Source organism: Myxine glutinosa, chromosome 1 (genome assembly GCF_964187855.1).
Source record: "Myxine glutinosa chromosome 1, kmMyxGlut1.1, whole genome shotgun sequence".
In the NCBI taxonomy this organism is placed as follows: domain Eukaryota; kingdom Metazoa; phylum Chordata; class Myxini; order Myxiniformes; family Myxinidae; genus Myxine; species Myxine glutinosa.
In genome coordinates, this window is record NC_136261.1 from 194,029,453 (window position 1) to 194,048,166 (window position 18,714).

The 18,714-nt window shown below is 41.6% G+C and overlaps 1 protein-coding gene across 1 annotated transcript in view; it reads right to left on the minus strand.

The window, feature by feature from the left end:
- Window positions 1-18,714, minus strand: part of LOC137432528 (thioredoxin-like) — a 55,378-nt gene that overhangs the window by 1,549 nt on the left and 35,115 nt on the right. Inside the window, exons 3-4 of the mRNA XM_078781886.1 lie at window positions 15,683-15,742; window positions 4,905-4,970 (exon numbers count right to left, since the gene is read on the minus strand). Of these exons, the coding sequence (XP_078638012.1) occupies window positions 4,905-4,970; window positions 15,683-15,742 (126 nt within the window). The remainder of the gene's footprint in view (window positions 1-4,904; window positions 4,971-15,682; window positions 15,743-18,714) is intronic.

Here is an 18,714-nt window from a genome sequence, read left to right on the forward strand (position 1 = left end):
GGTCGTCGTGATTCTCCTCAGCTGCGGCGTGAACTTATATCACCATAATTTGGAATGCCTCGGGGTTGAAGCCCGTTACAGCCCATCCGTTCACGGGTCTCGGTGTTAAACACCGTGAACAGGCCAATATATATACAGACTTGGCATTTATTATGGTATAATTTTTTTTTTCTTGACTTGGGTTTACTTTCTTAACTCAGTATATCAATCTGGTGAGTTTCTTTTACACTTTGGTGATTTATTTGTTAAAAGAACCATGTCACTGATTGTCTGTCGCAGCAAGAAGTCAACAACAGGATTATATCACAAGTGGCATGGCAAAATGTACAGACATGTGCATTTGATGATTGGCTTCACAGTCAGGTATACAAGGGTTGTTGCGTTCTGTATTAGTGGAAAACAACTGCTGCACATCTCCAAAAGTTATTGCCGCTTCCTCTGGAGATGGTCCGTCAACTCGACAATGCTGTTTGTTGTGGAGTGGTGGCTTTACGAAATTACGGCATGAAACAGCGTGCTATTGCTCGGCAGTATAGCATCACTCAAGGTCAGGTGTCAAAGATCCTGAAACGAAATGCTCAGAGGGGTGTCCCTACTCCAATACCGAGGCCAGGACGTCCCCGCAGAACAACAAGGAGGGATGATCGCCAGCTGCACCGGTTAGTCCGCAATGGCCGTACCAAGTCAGCCAATCGGCTTAGGGCTGAGTGGCAGCAACTGACAAATGTGCCTGTATCCAGAAGGCGAGTCAACCAACGACTGGTTCAAGCAGGCTATCGTGCCAGGCGTCCCCTGAGAAAACCATGCCTGACCAGACAACACCGCCAGCGCTGATTGCAGTGGGCCAGAGAGCACCGTCAAGGGCAGCCAGGACACTGGAATCATGTGATCTTCAGTGACGAATCTAGATTTCTGGTCTATCGTCAAGATGGCCGCGTCCGAGTGCGCAGACAAGTGCATGAAGCCGACAACAAAGATTGTATAGTGCCAAGAGTCCAAGCTGGAGGTGGTGGGGTGACCGTTTGGGCTGCTTTTCATGCAAGGGGCAAAACTGACCTGGTTGTTCTGAATGGAAACCTGAACCAGTTCAAGTACAGGGCCATTCTGGAAGAAACATTGCTTCCATTTGCTCGTGCAGCCTTTCGAGGAAACTTTGTCTTCCAAGATGACAATGCACGGCCTCATCGTGCTCGCATAATCCAACACTTTCTTGCTGACCGTGGTGTAGAGCATATGGAGTGGCCTGCCATGTCCACGGATATGAATCCGATAGAGAACTTGTGGGCAGAATTAATGTGTCAAATCGACCACTTGGCCCAGCAGCCGACCTCTGTGCGTGAATTGCAGCAGGCTATTGTCCCTGCATGGCAAGCGATTCCTGTCCAAACCTTGGCAAATCTCATGAACAGCATGCCTCAACGTGTAGTGCTCTCCTGAATGCTCGCGGGGGTTACACGAAGTACTGAACTGTAATTTTACTGTCCGTAATCCCAGTCGTAATTTAACTTTTGTGTTTGTTAAAAAATTTTTTGGCTAATGTGCAAAATAAAGAGATACTTCTGGAAAACGTACAGAAGTTTAACACAGTACTGTCCATGAATTGAGTTCGATATCAGTTTCCATCACTTTCAAGGATCAATTTATTTGTTTCGAAATGTCAAATGTGGTTTTTGTTTCTTTTAAAGGTCACATTAACAAAATCTAGAATAATTTCAACATTATTCCAATGAACTTTTGGTTCTAAGACATCTTGAAAATTAAGTTCACCACCTCAAAAAATATATTCCATATTAAATGCCAAGTCTGTATATATATACTAGCTTGGCTCGGCGCGCTGCGCTCACCTCACCAAGCAAGCGTCGTTACTGAGGAACGGGCTTATTTTAGCTGAGCATAATGAGTCAATGACTGTACCTGAGTTGCTGTGTTGTCATGATTTTCACCAATCATAATACAAACAATTATTTTGCACAAATGTATTTGTTGTGTTTGTGATATTTCATTTTTATAAGCAATTTAGGTTGAGGATTCAGATTGAATGTTTTTTTTCAAGAAAGAACTGCTCAGCACATACGTAAAGAAGGGGTAGGTGCAGAATGGAAGTTTGGGACGATTACACCTCGCCACCACGTAATTCAAAACACCTCACCACCAAGTAATTCAAAACACCGCACCACGACGTAATTCAAAACACCTCACCACCAAGTAATTCAAAACACCTCACCACCAAGTAATTTAAAACACCTCACCACCAAGTAATTCAAAACACCTCACCACCAAGTAATTCAAAACACCTCACCACCAAGTAATTCAAAACACCTCACCACCAAGTAATTCAAAACACCTCACCACCACGTAATTCAAAACACCGCACCACGACGTAATTCAAAACACCTCACCACCAAGTAATTCAAAACACCTCACCACCAAGTAATTCAAAACACCTCACCACCAAGTAATTCAAAACACCTCACAGCCATAAAACACATAATAAAAAGACCTCACCACCACGAAATTGAAAACACCTCACAGCCATAAAACACATAATAAAAACACCTCACCACCACGAAATTAAAAACACCTCACAGCCATAAAATACGTAATAAAAACACCTCACCACCACGAAATTAAAAACACCTCACCATCACGAAATTGAAAACACCTCACAGCCATAAAATACGTAATAAAAACACCTCACCACCACGAAATTAAAAACACCGCACCACGACGTAATTCAAAACACCTCACCACCAAGTAATTCAAAACACCGCACCACGACGTAATTCAAAACACCTCACCACCAAGTAATTCAAAACACCTCACCACCAAGTAATTCAAAACACCTCACCACCAAGTAATTCAAAACACCTCACCACCAAGTAATTCAAAACACCTCACCACCACGTAATTCAAAACACCTCACCACCAAGTAATTCAAAACACCTCACCACCAAGTAATTCAAAACACCTCACCACCAAGTAATTCAAAACACCTCACAGCCATAAAACACATAATAAAAAGACCTCACCACCACGAAATTGAAAACACCTCACAGCCATAAAACACATAATAAAAACACCTCACCACCACGAAATTAAAAACACCTCACAGCCATAAAATACGTAATAAAAACACCTCACCACCACGAAATTAAAAACACCTCACCATCACGAAATTGAAAACACCTCACAGCCATAAAATACGTAATAAAAACACCTCACCACCACGAAATTAAAAACACCTCACCATCACGAAATTAAAAACACCTCACAGCCATAAAACACATAATAAAAACATCTCACCACCACGAAATTAAAAACACCTCACCACCACGAAATTAAAAACACCTCACAGCCATAAAACATGTAATAAAAACACCTCACCACCAAGTAATTTAAAACACCTCACAGCCATAAAACACGTAATAAAAACACCTCACAGCCATAAAACACGTAATAAAAACACCTCACAGCCATAAAACACGTAATAAAAACACCTTACCACCACGAAATTAAAAACACCTCACAGCTATAAAATACGTAATAAAAACACCTCACCACCACGAAATTAAAAACACCTCACAGCCATCAAACACATAATAAAAACACCTCACCACCAAGTAATTAAAAACACCTCACAGCCATAAAACACGTAATAAAAACACCTCACCACCACGAAATTAAAAACACCTCACAGCCATCAAACACATAATAAAAACACCTCACCACCAAGTAATTAAAAACACCTCACAGCCATAAAACACGTAATAAAAACACCTCACCACCACGAAATTAAAAACATTGCTCTCTTCTCCGAAACTAAACACAAACAACTAAAACACACATATCATTGAAAAGTTGATGTAAAAAAAAAAAGATGTATCAATGCAAATTTTACACATCAAAAAAGCAGCTCATATCAATAGGAGAGGGAAATTATCCTGCGTGTGCAGGTTTAAGCTGCCATCATAGATCTATGATCCCCATTTTCGTATCGTATAATCACGTGATATTGAAACATCAGCAAAATATTATACATTTACATTAAATTAGCATAAATTTACATTTGAAATTACCTAATCTAAAAGCAAAGCTTGCAATATGAATAGAACAAACATATCCAGTCCAAAAAATAAAAGTTGCCAATTAAATCATTACAATTACGTTGAATATGCAATTAAATGCATACATTTGCATAAAATTCAAAGAAGGCATTCATCAATTAACAGTTAACATTGCAATATTATTTATCGGGGACAAACACGTGTATACACACACACACACACACACACACACACACACACACACACACACACACACACACACACACACACACACACACACACACACACACACACACACAGAAGCTACCAATATGCTTTGCTGTTGAAATACCAGAGAATATGCTAAAAACGCATATAGTTTTCAAAATTTATCATTTTAATCATAGTAGCCAATTGGGGATTTTGTAAAGTTAATGCTATCGAAATCAATAACACCCAGGAATTAAAATGGCACTTTTGTCCGGTCTGTGCCCATAATTCAGTTAAGCTATCTGACTAAAGACCAAGTCAGGCAAACACATAATGCAGTATTCATAATATGAAGTTAACGTAACCTGGATCAAGGTAATTTCATTTTAGTTGGTCAATGATGCAATTTTGTAAAACAAAATATGAACACAGGATGTTTAATTTGAAAATCCCATTTTGAGCTTCTACAATCCCTCATATTTTATTATTTTGTTGAATTCAATTGATATGCTATTATAATAATACATTGGCTACAAGTTGAAAACGATCTACTAATGTTCTGTACTGGGACAATACAGATCATTATTTAACATTCATGACCAACAACACATGAAATCACAAGGTATCAAAAGAGGCTTAAAATAGTCTCACCTCAGCCTGGTTCTTGTAGAACACAAATGTTGGTATGGATGTAATTTCACAATGTTGAGCTACATCCTGCAACAAACAATAATGAAAATGAAAACAATAAGTGATTACATCGATACATTCAAAAGAGAATTGCAAAATCCCCATTGGTTAAAATACATGTGATGCTTGTCCAAAGGAGCAATTATGTTGTTACTATTTGTGTAGAAGTTAAATCATCGCAATTTGAGCAAAAAGCTCACCAAACATTCCGTACTTCTCAAAAATAAAAAGCAACAATGGAATTTTTTTTTTTCCACAATTACATCTCAAAGTAATTCCACTAATCTGCATTGGTTAACTACCCATACAAATATTGAGCGTGATCGGCAGTTGGACCAATATCATTTTCTATTTGTTTTTTTAACATTTTGGGTGTTCACAGTCGGGAAATTACAAATACCTGTACCAATTACCAAGTACCAATCAACGTCCAGCACAAGTGCTCCGCCCAATCCAGAAACATTTTTGGAACAATTAAGCAGAGGGAGGCGACTTCAAAATGCACAAACAGTAGTAAATAACTTAAATACTGCAAACTTGTGGCTTTGAGAACGAGATAGAAATAAAGCGGCGTACAAGACCTCCCAAAATCTATTTTTCCAAACAGGGGATTCATTTTAAATCTGTTACCTCCGTTTTGTTGTGTGTGTATGTGCGTGCGTGTGTGTGTCTCTCTTCTGCCCTCCCACTCCATGTAATAAAACTTTTGTTCATAAAAACCTGTACGTGGCCATTCAATGTATGGGACTTTGCCATTAAGCAAAGAGTGAATTGCCTTACGTTAACAGGGTGAATTTGGTAACATTGGTACATGTTAATGTTAACATTGGTACAGGGTGAATTGCCTTTAAAAATACGTTAACGGGCCGATTGGGAAAAGAGCATATGGGGCCGTTCAAAATAACTTAGGTCTATTTTGTTAGGGGGGCTCGTACGGGCTTGATGAAACCAATAACTTAACACACGATCCAGATGAAGCCAACACGCAACAAAGCCAGACAGTGTATAATCAGCAGAGGCCTATAGGTCAAATTTGTTAGGCCCACCAGAAAACCAAGCTGTCGGCCATATAATTTTGTCTCGGTGATATGGTGGGTGGAGTACTGGAGTCAAACGACAGATGGGGGTGTGGTCCAGCAGGTGTCTGACCAATGGGTACACATTTCAAAAATTGACCCCCAACAAGAACCCTAACAACAACAACAACAACAACAACAACAACAGCAACAGCAACAAAAAGCTCTTGAAGACCTGCGACATGTCACGGGTAAAAAAAAAGCACATCCGCATTGAGGACTGACAACAAACAGATAAAAAGTGAAATTTTTAAAGTTTAGCATTTGCAATCTTTTACATGAATGTTGTCTCATGGCTTGTACGTGGTATGTGTATTGTCAATGAACCTCTTATCATGCCAGTAGGTTGGGTTGCCTCATTGGTACAGGGTAGCAATAAGTATGTCAGTGGGAAATGCAAGGTTTAGTGTAGTCAGGCAGGGATTTCAACAAGGTACCAGAAAATGTGGTAAATTCTCAATTGTAAAAATGAAAAAGACATCTTTGATCATACTAAAATATGCCATTTGTGTCTGTCCGTCTGTCTGATGAATTTTTGATGCCAATACATTCTGTCCTTGCTTATCCAATCTCAACCAAACTTGACACGATGACCAAGGGTTACATAATGAAGGTTGTAGCGCATTCATTTGCCCCCCTCCCCAAGGGGGTTTTCTCCCCCCGAGCGGGCTTCCCCCTGCCATTGCCGTCAATGGTTTGCATGTTGAGGTGTATAGCCGTATTAAGTTAGCTTTATCGTGGCGTTTTTACAAGGCCGCTTCAAATAACAAAACGATAATAGCGTAATATTAATGTTATTACAAAACAATATTAATACCAATAATATCCTACTCCCCCCCCCCCCCCCCCCCCCACCGACCCCTCTCCCAAGGGTTTTTTTCGGCGAGTCGACGTTTATAGCCAGCAAAGCCGGTGTTGTCAATAAACGAGTACGTATTATGTTGAAAACCTGATTATGCCTTGGCTCGAGAATCCGAAGCGCCGTGGGCGCAGCCATCTTGCGTGGGCGGAAGTATGCATAACAAATTTTAAACGTTCATTAGGAGTTTCTTTCACCCGTCGTCGTTTGATTCACAATCTTATGCACCTCCGATGTATTAATAAAATAATTTAAGACCAACATCGGCCCGCACGGGCCTGGTTATCTTCAACAAAACGCGTCACCAAACACCGGACCCAATGAGAGTCGAGCATTTGCAAAAATATTTCTAAAATGAAAGCACTCAATGATGGGCGCCATCGACCGGATGCGGAAGTTTGCATAAAACAATTGTGAAAAAGTTCAATAGGAGCTTATTTCACCCGTCGTTCTTTGATTCCTAATCGAATGAAACCTCTCATTAGTAATTAAAATACGTTAAGACCAACCTCGTTATTTTCAACGAAAATCGTCATCAAACACCAGAACCAATTATTATTACGCGTTTCGGACGGTGAAAACGGCGTCAAATATTCTAAAATTGACGAAGAATTATTTTTTAGAAATCTCGCGGCCGTACGGGATAGTTTTTCACGGCCAGAAATATGGTATAAGCGGTTTACATATTTAGTTTAGAAATACGGATAGTTTTTCACGGCCGGAAATATCCGAAGTTGAGATGGAATTCACCGAATTAATTACTGCAAGCTAACGTCTTCTGGTGGAGGAAGCTGCCGTGCCCGGAGAGTCAGAGAACCAGCCCTGGCGCCTGACAGCGACTGAAGTTAGAAGACTACACACTTACTGTGAAAACGTATGTTAAGCCCAGTTAAAAATAGGCCTTAAGCTAGCACATCATATAGTTACTTCCTTAAGCTTCTTGTGACATTTATTGTATTGTATGCAGGTATTGCCATCGGGGAGGACTGTCTGCTCTTCTCTTTTACCAAGTCTTACCACGTACGGTACCTACTACACCTACCAACTACCTACTACCAACTACCTAACCTACTGATGCCATGGTGATGGGTAAAATAGTGGCAAGAGGTATGCAGGTATTGGGGAGGACTGTCTGCTCTTCTCTTTTACCAAGTCTTACCATGTACGGTACCTACTACACCTACCTACTACCAACTAACTACCTACCTACTACCAACTACCTAACCTACTGATGCCATGGTGATGGGTAAAATAGTGGCAAGAGGTATGCAGGTATTGGGGAGGACTGTCTGCTGTTCTCTTTTACCAAGTCTTACCAGGTACGGTACCTACTACACCTACCTACTACCAACTACCTACCTACCTACTACCAACTACCTACCTACCTACTACCAACTACCTAACCTACTGATGCCATGGTGATGGGTAAAATAGTGGCAAGAGGTTTTGGCTTTGCCGGCTCATTGCGGCTTTGCAGTCGGTACTAGTAAATAGCTTATCATGGCGTTTTTGTGGGAGCAATGGCCTCTACCAGGGGTAATGAACATTAATGAATAGTAATTAATATTATGAACCACAAACATGTATGATTAGCTTTTTAAACAGTCGCCAATGCTGTTGATAACACTAAATGAAGAAATTTGGAGGAATCCCGACATGCGTGAGGTAAGTTTTACTTACAGAACTGATAGGCTATCAGCTAGGGGGGTCAACCGGTACCAAATTGAGGGAGTAAGGCTATTAATGATTTTTGACAAGGTTTTTACCTCTAGAATAAGAAAATATGTGATAGCAAATTCAACGATGTAGCTAAATGTGTGTTATCACCCATTTTCAAAATGGCCGCCACTTTACATACAAAATTTAACGTTGTTGTTGTTTTGTTTGCTTTTCTTTCTGTAGGAACGGTGGTCGGAGCAATGAGCAACGGAGTAGATAGAAAGTAGATGCTATACGATTAGAATAGAAATAATAGTACACACCAAGTGATGAGGTCTACTAATTTTCCAAAATGAACAGCGCCACAGAAAGCAAAGAATGCGTTATACACATGACAAGATCGGATGACGATGATCATCTGGTGAGCCCACAAAAACTACACATCTTGGTTGACATTACTGGAAGCGGCTAAGGTTAGGAACCATGAACATATCATCAATATTGCCGAGGGGCTTGAGGGCAATGAAGTGCCAGAAATATTCTACCACCGAAAATGTAGGAGCCTGTTCACCATGAAACGAGATTTAAACATGCTAAAGAGGAAAGCCAATGAAGACACTGAATCTGAAGCAGGAGGTAGCAGCGCTCCCAAAAGGCCATGTAGGAGATCATCAGTAGAGAAAAGAGTGTATGATACGGAGTGCATCTTCTGTCGCAGAGACAAGTATGTGAAGGGGTCTCATACACGTGAAAAACTTTCACAAGTTGTTCAACTCAGAGCAGATGAAAGATTGAGAGAATGTGCAATAAAGAAAAATGACAAGGATATGATAGCGCTTACCAGTAGAGATATTGTGGCAGCAGAAGCGTGTTACCATTTCTCATGCTACAGGAATTACAACAGAGAATGTATACAGCCTGAGGTTGAAGGTGCAGATGGACCCGATGACACAGATGATTTTGCACAGTATCAGAGGATCGAGAAAGAAGCATATGCAAAACTTCTCACCTATATCAGAACAGACGTAATCCCAAACAAGACCATCATACCAGTCATGTCACTCACTGCTAAATTAGAAGAATACATGCTGTCTGATGGGATTGATTGTCTAACGCAGTCCACAAAGAAACATGTTCATAGAACGCTTGAATATGAGCTGGGGAGTTCGGTGAAGATATTTCCAGATGACAAGGGAAAGTTGGTGATGGTACCAGACAATGTATCATTGGAAGATGCTGTCTTGCAAAATCAATGTCTGCAAAGGGAACTCAAAATATGGAAAAACAAAGTGAAAGACTCCAACAAGATCATAGATCAAACATCAGCGACAATTCGTACAAAAATCAAAGACGACATGAAACCCACACCCTGGCCATACCATCCATCAGATGCTGAGGATGTAACACCTATTCCATATGAGCTGGAGCGGTTTCTCATTGGGCTGCTAACTGGAGACCCGACAAGTAAGGTTCAATCATCTAGGATAACCACCCTGGTCCAGTCATTTAGTCAGGACATGATATATGCTGTGACACGTGGAAAGCACCAACCACCAAAACATATGATGCTTTCGTACGCAGTTAAAACTCTCACTGGCAACATCGAGATCATACGCACACTGAACAAGTTCGGACATGGAGTGTCTTATGACCAGCTAGAAGAGAATGACACAGCCCTGTGTGTTGAAAAGTTAGCAACAGAACTCAACCAGCAAGTTGCTCTTCCAACATCCATCAAACCTCATATCCATACGCAGTTGGCGTGGGATAACATAGACAGACTTGAAGAAACACTAACAGGCAAGGGAACATCACATCGCGTGAATGGAATAGCAGTGCAATCCAAGATCTATGGACCGCTTCCTCCTCCCAAACCAAATCTTCCACCAGCTAAGAAACTCAAGAAGAGGACCCTTAATATGGAGTCCGAAGAGCTAGAAGTATATGTAGCTGGTGCACGTGTGGGTCCCCAGCCTCTCCAGAATAATGACAACTTTGTCTTAGACGCCAGAAAAGCATCCCAAGAGGCCAGAAGCAAGAATCTACTATGGGTCGTAGCAAGACAAACAACTACTGACAAGCAGACACTCCCAAGTTGGACTGGGTTCAATATCAAAACCAGAGATGAGGTGCCAATATCAGAAGATATGGTTGGATATCTACCAACTATCAATGCACCAGCAACAGAGTTGACTACAGTATTCGATATCCTGAAACGATCAGAGCACATCAGGCAGAATCTTTCGCTAGAGACAATTGTAGTTGTCATGGATCAAGCGCTGTATGCAAAAGCTGCTGAAATAGCCTGGAAACACAAAGATCGCTTCTGCAATATCCTCTTGAGAATGGGAACATTCCATACCATCATGAACTTTCTTGGAATAATTGGAAAGAGATTCAGTGATGCTGGATTGAAAGAGGTGTGCATCGAATCTGGGATAGTAGCTGAGGGTTCGCTCAACGGAGTCCTTGATGGAAAACAATACAATCGTGCTGTTAGAACCCACAAATGTATCTATGAAGCTCTGATGCGACTGGTATGGGCAGAGTTTACACAATGGATAGATGATCATCTACAGCAGCAGAGTCCTACAATCGAGGCAGTCTTAGAAGAGGTCAACAAGATGACTGATGATTTAAACCAACAGGTATTCGACAGCCTACTTCAGAGTCCACGGTTTACAGAGTTGATGCAGCTATGGGCAGAATTCCTTGATCATCTTCGTCACAACAATGGACAGCTGTCAGGGTACTGGATGTCCTACATTGACATGGTAGAAGAGGTCCTTCTACCATATCAATGATGATATCAACCAACCAGATACAGATGAAGATGAGGATGAGGACGATGAGGATTACTAAGCAATTGTTGAATGCTTGCTCAAACCTCATGCACAATACACAAAGAAATGTGAACTGAGGTGAACTAGACCAAAACTCAGTATAGGCTAAGACTCCAAGACTCGCATCTCTCTACAGCTCCACTGAGGGTCAGTCGCTCTTCAACTAACATTGTGGCTATATATTCAACTGTTAGCTTCAGCATGCTCTAAACACAGGTATAGGGAGAAGTCATTCCACCGGTAAAATTGAAAGATAAAGTTGTGTTGAAACTTCATCTCAAACAGCACGTCAAAATGGGACCTCCGCAGCTAACAACAGCTGAAAGATGGCAGGCCATTGGTATGTGGACTGCTGGCAATTCCATGAGACAGATTGCTAACCAATTGGGACATCACCATACCAGTATTAGTCGTTTGATAAGAAAGTATCAACAAACAAATGATGTGAAGGACAGGCCTCGTACAGGAAGACCTCGCTGTACCACCCAAAGAGAGGATAGAGCTCTTTCCAGACTGGTTAGACTTCGTCCGTTTGCAACAAGCAATGCCCTTAAGAGAGCGTGGTTACCAATCGACGATTCTCGCTGAAGACTCTTCGGAATCACCTGCATTCTGCTGGGTATTACGCTCGGAGACCTATCAGACATCCACTGCTTACAAGACAGCACAAGCAAGCTCGGTTGGAGTGGTGTCGAGCACGGAGACGATGGAACTTAGCCAACTGGAGGAAAGTGCATTGGTCTGACGAAAGTCGCTTTCTGTTATTCCATACTGATGGAAGAGCACGTGCTCAAAGACACATTATGGAGCAGGTTCCGTTTGGTGGAGGCTCCATAATGATATGGGGATGTCTGTCCCATGACTAAGTTGGAGCTTGTGACAGTTAGAGGCAATCTTAATGGTGAACGGTATCAAGAAGAAATCTTGAACAGAATTGTTGTTCCTCATTTTGACGATCACCCATTGCTAACCAGGCCTATCTTCATGGACGACAACGCCAGACCCCATAGAGCCCGTGCAGTTATTGATTTCCTTCAGCAAGAAGCAGTCACCACACTACCATGGCCAGCAAGAAGCCCAGATCTTAACCCAATCGAGCATGTATGGGATTTTCTGGGTATCCGAGTACGTCGGAGGGAACCTCCTGTACAGAACTTGCATGAACTTGAGCAGGCTTTGCATGAAGAATGGAACAGACTGCCACAGCGCCAGATTCAACGTCTCGTTCAATCAATGAGAAGACGTGTTGTGGCAGTGATCCAAGCTAATGGTGGTTACACTCGATATTGACTGTGGCGGTGCTTACAACAAGCAGTTTTGTTCTCTTCATTGCGTTCCAACATCTGGACAAAATGTTGCACAAGATTACCCTACACCGCAACGAAAAGGTGCAAAAATTCATTGATACATTTCCACTATGTCGAAAATACGTGGTGGTGCGATACTTTTTTCCATGTGTATACTTGCAAATCTACTGAATGCCAGTTATTTTCGTGCATATTTTGTGCATAAAGTTGTTGCTATGATGGCAGCCATTTTGTGAAATTGGGCGCCATATTGGATTCTATCTTCTTGGATTAAAGTTCAGATGATGTATTTCATACTTTAAGAGAGTTGTAAAGTCTTAAACATCTCAAAACGCAATGCTATTTGTTACAAATTCCTACAAGAATATGAAACATGGTGTTTTTAATAGAAAAACATGCATTTTGGCGGCCATTTTGAAAATGAGGTGATAACACCCATTTAGCTACATGGTTGAATTTGCTATCACATATTTTCATATTCTAGGGGTAAAGACCTATCCAAAAATCAATATTAGGCTTACTCCCTCATTTTGGTACCAATGGACCCTATTTTGGGGGTCTGGCTGATGGCCTATGAGCGAAGATCTACTGTACTCTAGGTACCCCATAAGTGTTGGGTTAATAACATGACCCTTCCTGGCGCTAACGTGGCATTTTTCATGGTAAACTTTTGAAACTCGCTCCTTCTGTTTAAAACGAAACTGAAAGGGAGGAAGCCCGGGGTGTGCTCATTTACCAAGCAGCTAGCTAGCGCTTGCCAAGTCAGCCGTCCCTTAACGGTTTTGAATGGAGTGCTTGCTCGAATGCTTAAACCACTTGGCGATCTCTCCACAAGAAACTTGGTAAATGAACACAAACCCAATGTTCTTGAGATCCGTCCATAGATCGACTGTAATCTATGTACCCCAAAGAGGAATGACCCTTCCTGCCCCTCCCTTAGTTAGCGGGTGTACTAGTAGAGAAAATCGATCACAAGCAGACAACCAAAACAATGCCGAGACAAGCCAAGACCTGCCTTCTTCAAACTGATAGTTCATGGCAATACGATTGATCCACAACAACTCCATATTAAACTATATGGTATTTATCGAATACTTACGCTGCGCAGTCAACATGGTGCGAGCCAACTCTTCCAGTGCAACGTTTTTCGGTTTTTCCAAGATTATGCCTGTACCACGTGACCTATGATGTCATAATTATCATTAAAATATTCTACAAGAGGATGCACTCCTATGGTGAAAATTTTGTGTCCATCAGACCAACGGTTGCAGAGAAAAAAAATTCATACTGATCAGATCAAGCGTTGTAATTGTCGAATTTTGACGTCAACATGAAGGCACCGATGACATCACCATTAACACATCTTATTTCCCATGAGGAATACTTGACAATGAGCCATGTTTAAAATTTTTCCATGGCGCTGTTTCAGATATCGTGGTGCAACTTTTTTCGATTTTTCCAAGATGGCGCCTGTACCACATGCCTTATAACGTCAGTTATAATTAAAATATTCTAAGAGGAGGCGCTCCTATGGTGAAAATTTTGTGTCAATCAGACCAAGAATTGCAGAAAAAAAAATTCATACTGATCGAATCAAGCGTTGTACTTGTCGAATTATGACATCATAATTAAGGTATCGATGACATCATCATTGACATCTTATTCCCCATGCAGAGTACTTGACAATGAGCCATGATTCAATTTTTTCCATTGAGCAGTTTGGGAGATATAGAAGTGTAAGTTTTTCCAAGATGGCGTCCATACCACGTGACCTATGTCATAATTATGAGTAAAAATATATATATAGGCGGAGGCGCTCCTACGGTAAAACTTTGTGTCAATTGGACTAACGGTTGCCGAGAAAGTGAATTTTAAAAATGCAGACACGCCACACGTACACACGTATGCCACGCGTACGCACGCACCCGAATGCCTAACCCTGCTTTCTGCTTCGCGAGTGCAGGGTAACAATGGTTCCTGGCTGTTCTTTAATCTTTTGGTTTGGAATATTGAATGACACAGAATTCTAGTTCCACACAACTCCTTCTCAGTTGCAATTGTGAAATAAAATTCTCTCAATCCTTAAGGAAAGATTAGATGCTAATTTAAATACCAATTCTATACGTACCGAATGAAAGCCATATAGGCATATACCATAAACCATTGTAAAATGTGCAAATGAAACAAAAATGCATTTTTGAAGGTAGTTTTATTATTTTGAGCTGCAAATTTTTCGTTTCATATTTAAATTCCTCAATTTTTAAATTTGGAACAAAACATACACAAACAAATGTGCTTACACGTCACCAGTGCTACAAGCAGCAACACAATTGACCGATTTCTCCAAATATCGAGCATTAAAAATAGTTTAAATAAATGTTTAAAAAGCAACAATAGCTCTCCACCCACTCCAAACCTATTCTCCCCTTGCGTTTTCCCCCCCATTTGCCTATCCAAACCCATTTCATCCCCCACCTCACCTCTCAGAAGTTTGCATTCCATTTTTGTCCACTTAGTTCAATCTACCCATTAACCTGTTACTCTTTTGTTTAGCTCCTCCACGAGCAGTGACCTTGCATCCAAACCGTTTTTTTTTTTTTACTCACAAAGGATGATTGGACCTGGACATTGGTACCCTACACCCACCCTTTTGTGCTTATCAAGTGAAAACAAGAGGGAAACTTGCTTTGTAATACATGTCCCCTAACGCTCCCAATGAATGTTCTTGTTCCAAGCAAAAAGGGGACAACTCCGTGAAAAATTGATGAAACGCCCCAAAACTGAAACTTGTTCTGTAACTTATCATAATAAAGCCATGCACTAAGTTGCAGTTGAATATGTTAAAGGGTATGGAAAACAAAAGTCCAGAAAACCACAGGAGGGATAGAAAGATGGACAGACAGACGGAGAGCAAACCTAAAGCCCCCTCCGAGAAAGGGGATAATAAGGATAAACCCACACTCTAAACCACACCCCACCCCTCCCCACAATTTACCGCAGCAACATCCACGTCGACCACACAGAAGATGACATCCTGGTGCTTTGAAGACAACTCCTGAAAAAAAAGGAATGGTAAAATTAATGGTTTTACATAATATACAGGTTTGTGAAATTTAGGGCAGCTTCTGGATAGTGAACCATCTCACATTAACGATCAGTTTAACTTGTGATCTGGATGTAGATGCCCCTAGTAACTAGAACTGCACTCGGAAGAGTGGGGTTGGGGTTGCTTGGTTTCTTAGATAATTGTTTTATCATTTCTTTTTGATCAGGAACCGTGAGTGATTATTTAATTACATATCAATCAATTCGCTTTAAGTCTCATGATTCCTTTAGTCTGCACACAAATAATGTGCAACTCCCCTGTAATACGGTGTAAATCTTGCGCCGATCAGCAAGGCTGGTTCATGGAACACAAGTACAAATAAACTTTTATTTTGAATCTAAAATAAAATGAAATTCTAACACAAAGCTGTGATAACAATACGTTTAAAAATTATGCAATTTTAACTCAACACCAATTTTCGTAAGATAATACAGAATACCGTATCATCCTTCCTTCAAGCTTAAACTCCGAGCAGTTAAAAAGGCGACTATTTCCAGGATCAAGACGCGCTTTGTCGACCACACAAAAGCGAAGCACAAATGGTTCATTTTCGATAAAGCAACATGACATTCGTAACATGAGTGAGCTAAGCTAACCTTTTGAAATTTTACTTGGAAGCATTCAATGAAAACTGTAATCATGTGCATTTGTGTTCCTAAAATCTTAACATTTTCTCTTATGAAAAAGAATTTCCCACCAGCCACGCACATCACTTTTAAGAGCATCTTCCATACGTCACATGTAAACCACTTCCAGCCACACACAAACCACTTCCAGCCACACACAAACCACTTCCAGCCACACATAAACCATTTCCCACAAGCTGTGCACACGACAGTTCTAAAAGCATCTTCCACAGTCACCCATAAAGCTTTACTTGTGCGGAAACCACGCCGTCGACCATTTGCAGTTTTTCGCGGTTCGCTTCGACATACGCGGCTCTATGCTCCCCGTATCCGTGTTTTTTGCCAGCGTATTCGTGGTTTTTCACGGGATTTTTGTTATTTCCCACCTTATGAATCACATCCTGGTGTTGGCTTACTTACTTTTACTTTTTACTGGTGCTTACTGTTGGCCTGGTGCTTACTTTTTCCACATTCGAAATTTGCATTTATGTTTATTTAAATTATACAATGGACTACAAAATGTAAATGTTTCATGATATTTGTTATATTATATCACATTTATCTATCAATATTGTTTAAATGAAGATCAAATAGCTGTATGTTCAAATATGTTGAAAAAGTCAAAACTTTACATGGGGTGTACTTACTTTTTCACGTGACTGCATATATATTGTTACGGATCTCGGGGGTCGGCACTCCCCTTATCAAGGGGGGGTTAATCTCCTTGTCCTTTTAGCTGGCCGACCCGAGTCCTGGAAGTTATAACGTCCTTCACGGCACGGCGTTATGTAGGGTTTGCTGGGCCTAGGGGTTCGCTGCTACCTAAGTACCAGCGCCAGCAGGAAACGAGGGAATAACTCCCGCTCGAACCACGGATACAATGGAAAATGCGGAGCGGATAGCAATCCGCGATCCGAGCCATTAACAATGTGACTAAACCCGATTCTGAGCAGTTAGATTGTGCCACGTCTACCCAATGGAAGAAAGGACGGATGCGATCGGATGGAGAGGAAACCAGAAGGTAGGAAGAACAAAGATGGGTTTATTAACAAATATACAGAAAGAAAGAGGAAACAAAATAATGTACAAGAGAGCAAGAGGAAGAAGCAGCACACAGGGCAGTCTTCAAACAGTCTTACTCTAATGCCCCAGACAAACATACACACTCACATTGTAGCTGGTAGATGGTCAGGTAGAGGGTCCAGGCTCCAGTCAACTCCAGTCCAGGCTCCGGTTCAGCGGCGAAACCTGGCAGGCAGCGCCGCGTGTAGTTGAACGCGACCGGACCTTATATATAGCGGGGGGGGGGGGGAGGCTGGTGTCCTGCGTACGTAATATCTGTACGGTCGTGCTAAACGCACCCTTTCCAATGTTCTCTAATACAAGCACGCTCTTCTTCAACAAGTCTCGTACAAGTTCTTTGAAATGCGCTCTCTCCCATCTGAGTCCTCTCACAAACAACAAACTCACACGGGGAGTGCCCATACACCTCCGTATCAGACCCGTTGCGACCAGCGCTCTCATCAAAAGTCCAAGTTCGTGTGTGCAGTTCCTTTTACCGCCAACCTTCCACTCGAGTGCTCCACGAGAGTCCTGTGAAAGGGCTTTGCGTTCGCGCTTATATAACACGCCACGTGATCACTCCGCGCTCCACAAAGCCACGCCCATCAGCGATGTTACCTCAGCCCTGGTTGGCGAGGGCTTACCGGCCACGCCTTTGATGACTGGATGACGTGGCCACACCTTCTTCTTGCCATTCCGCCCCTTTTCTCGGGCCTAACCGCGTGTCTTATGGCGGCGTTTGAGCGAGCTTTGAGGCACCGACTGTAGGGGCGCGTAATGGCATCGCTTGGAGGGGGAGGTCGCAAAATGGACGGAACGGGGCCTACTCTTATTTGATCGACGCAACGCAGATTCAACTATTGGAAACACGGCCTTATCTAAAACACATATTAATGAAATAACTGAGTTCTATGGTGTCCTACATGTTGCTTGTGGACTAACTAGGGGTGCTACCTTTAACCTTAATAATAATAATAATAATTCATTTATTTTGTATAGCGCTTTTCCAGAAGCCCAAAGGCGCTTTGACAGAGTGGAAAACATAATGCATAACAATACATGAAAACAACAATTGCAAAAAGACAAGAATCAATAGGGAAATATTTAAAGCAAAAGGAGGGAGAAGGAGAAGAGATAGTCAGGGGTTAAATGCTGTGGGTTGAATGTTGAATGCAGTGTTGAACAGGTGGGTCTTTAGTGATGTTTTGAATGTGGTGAGTGAGGAGGAGTCTC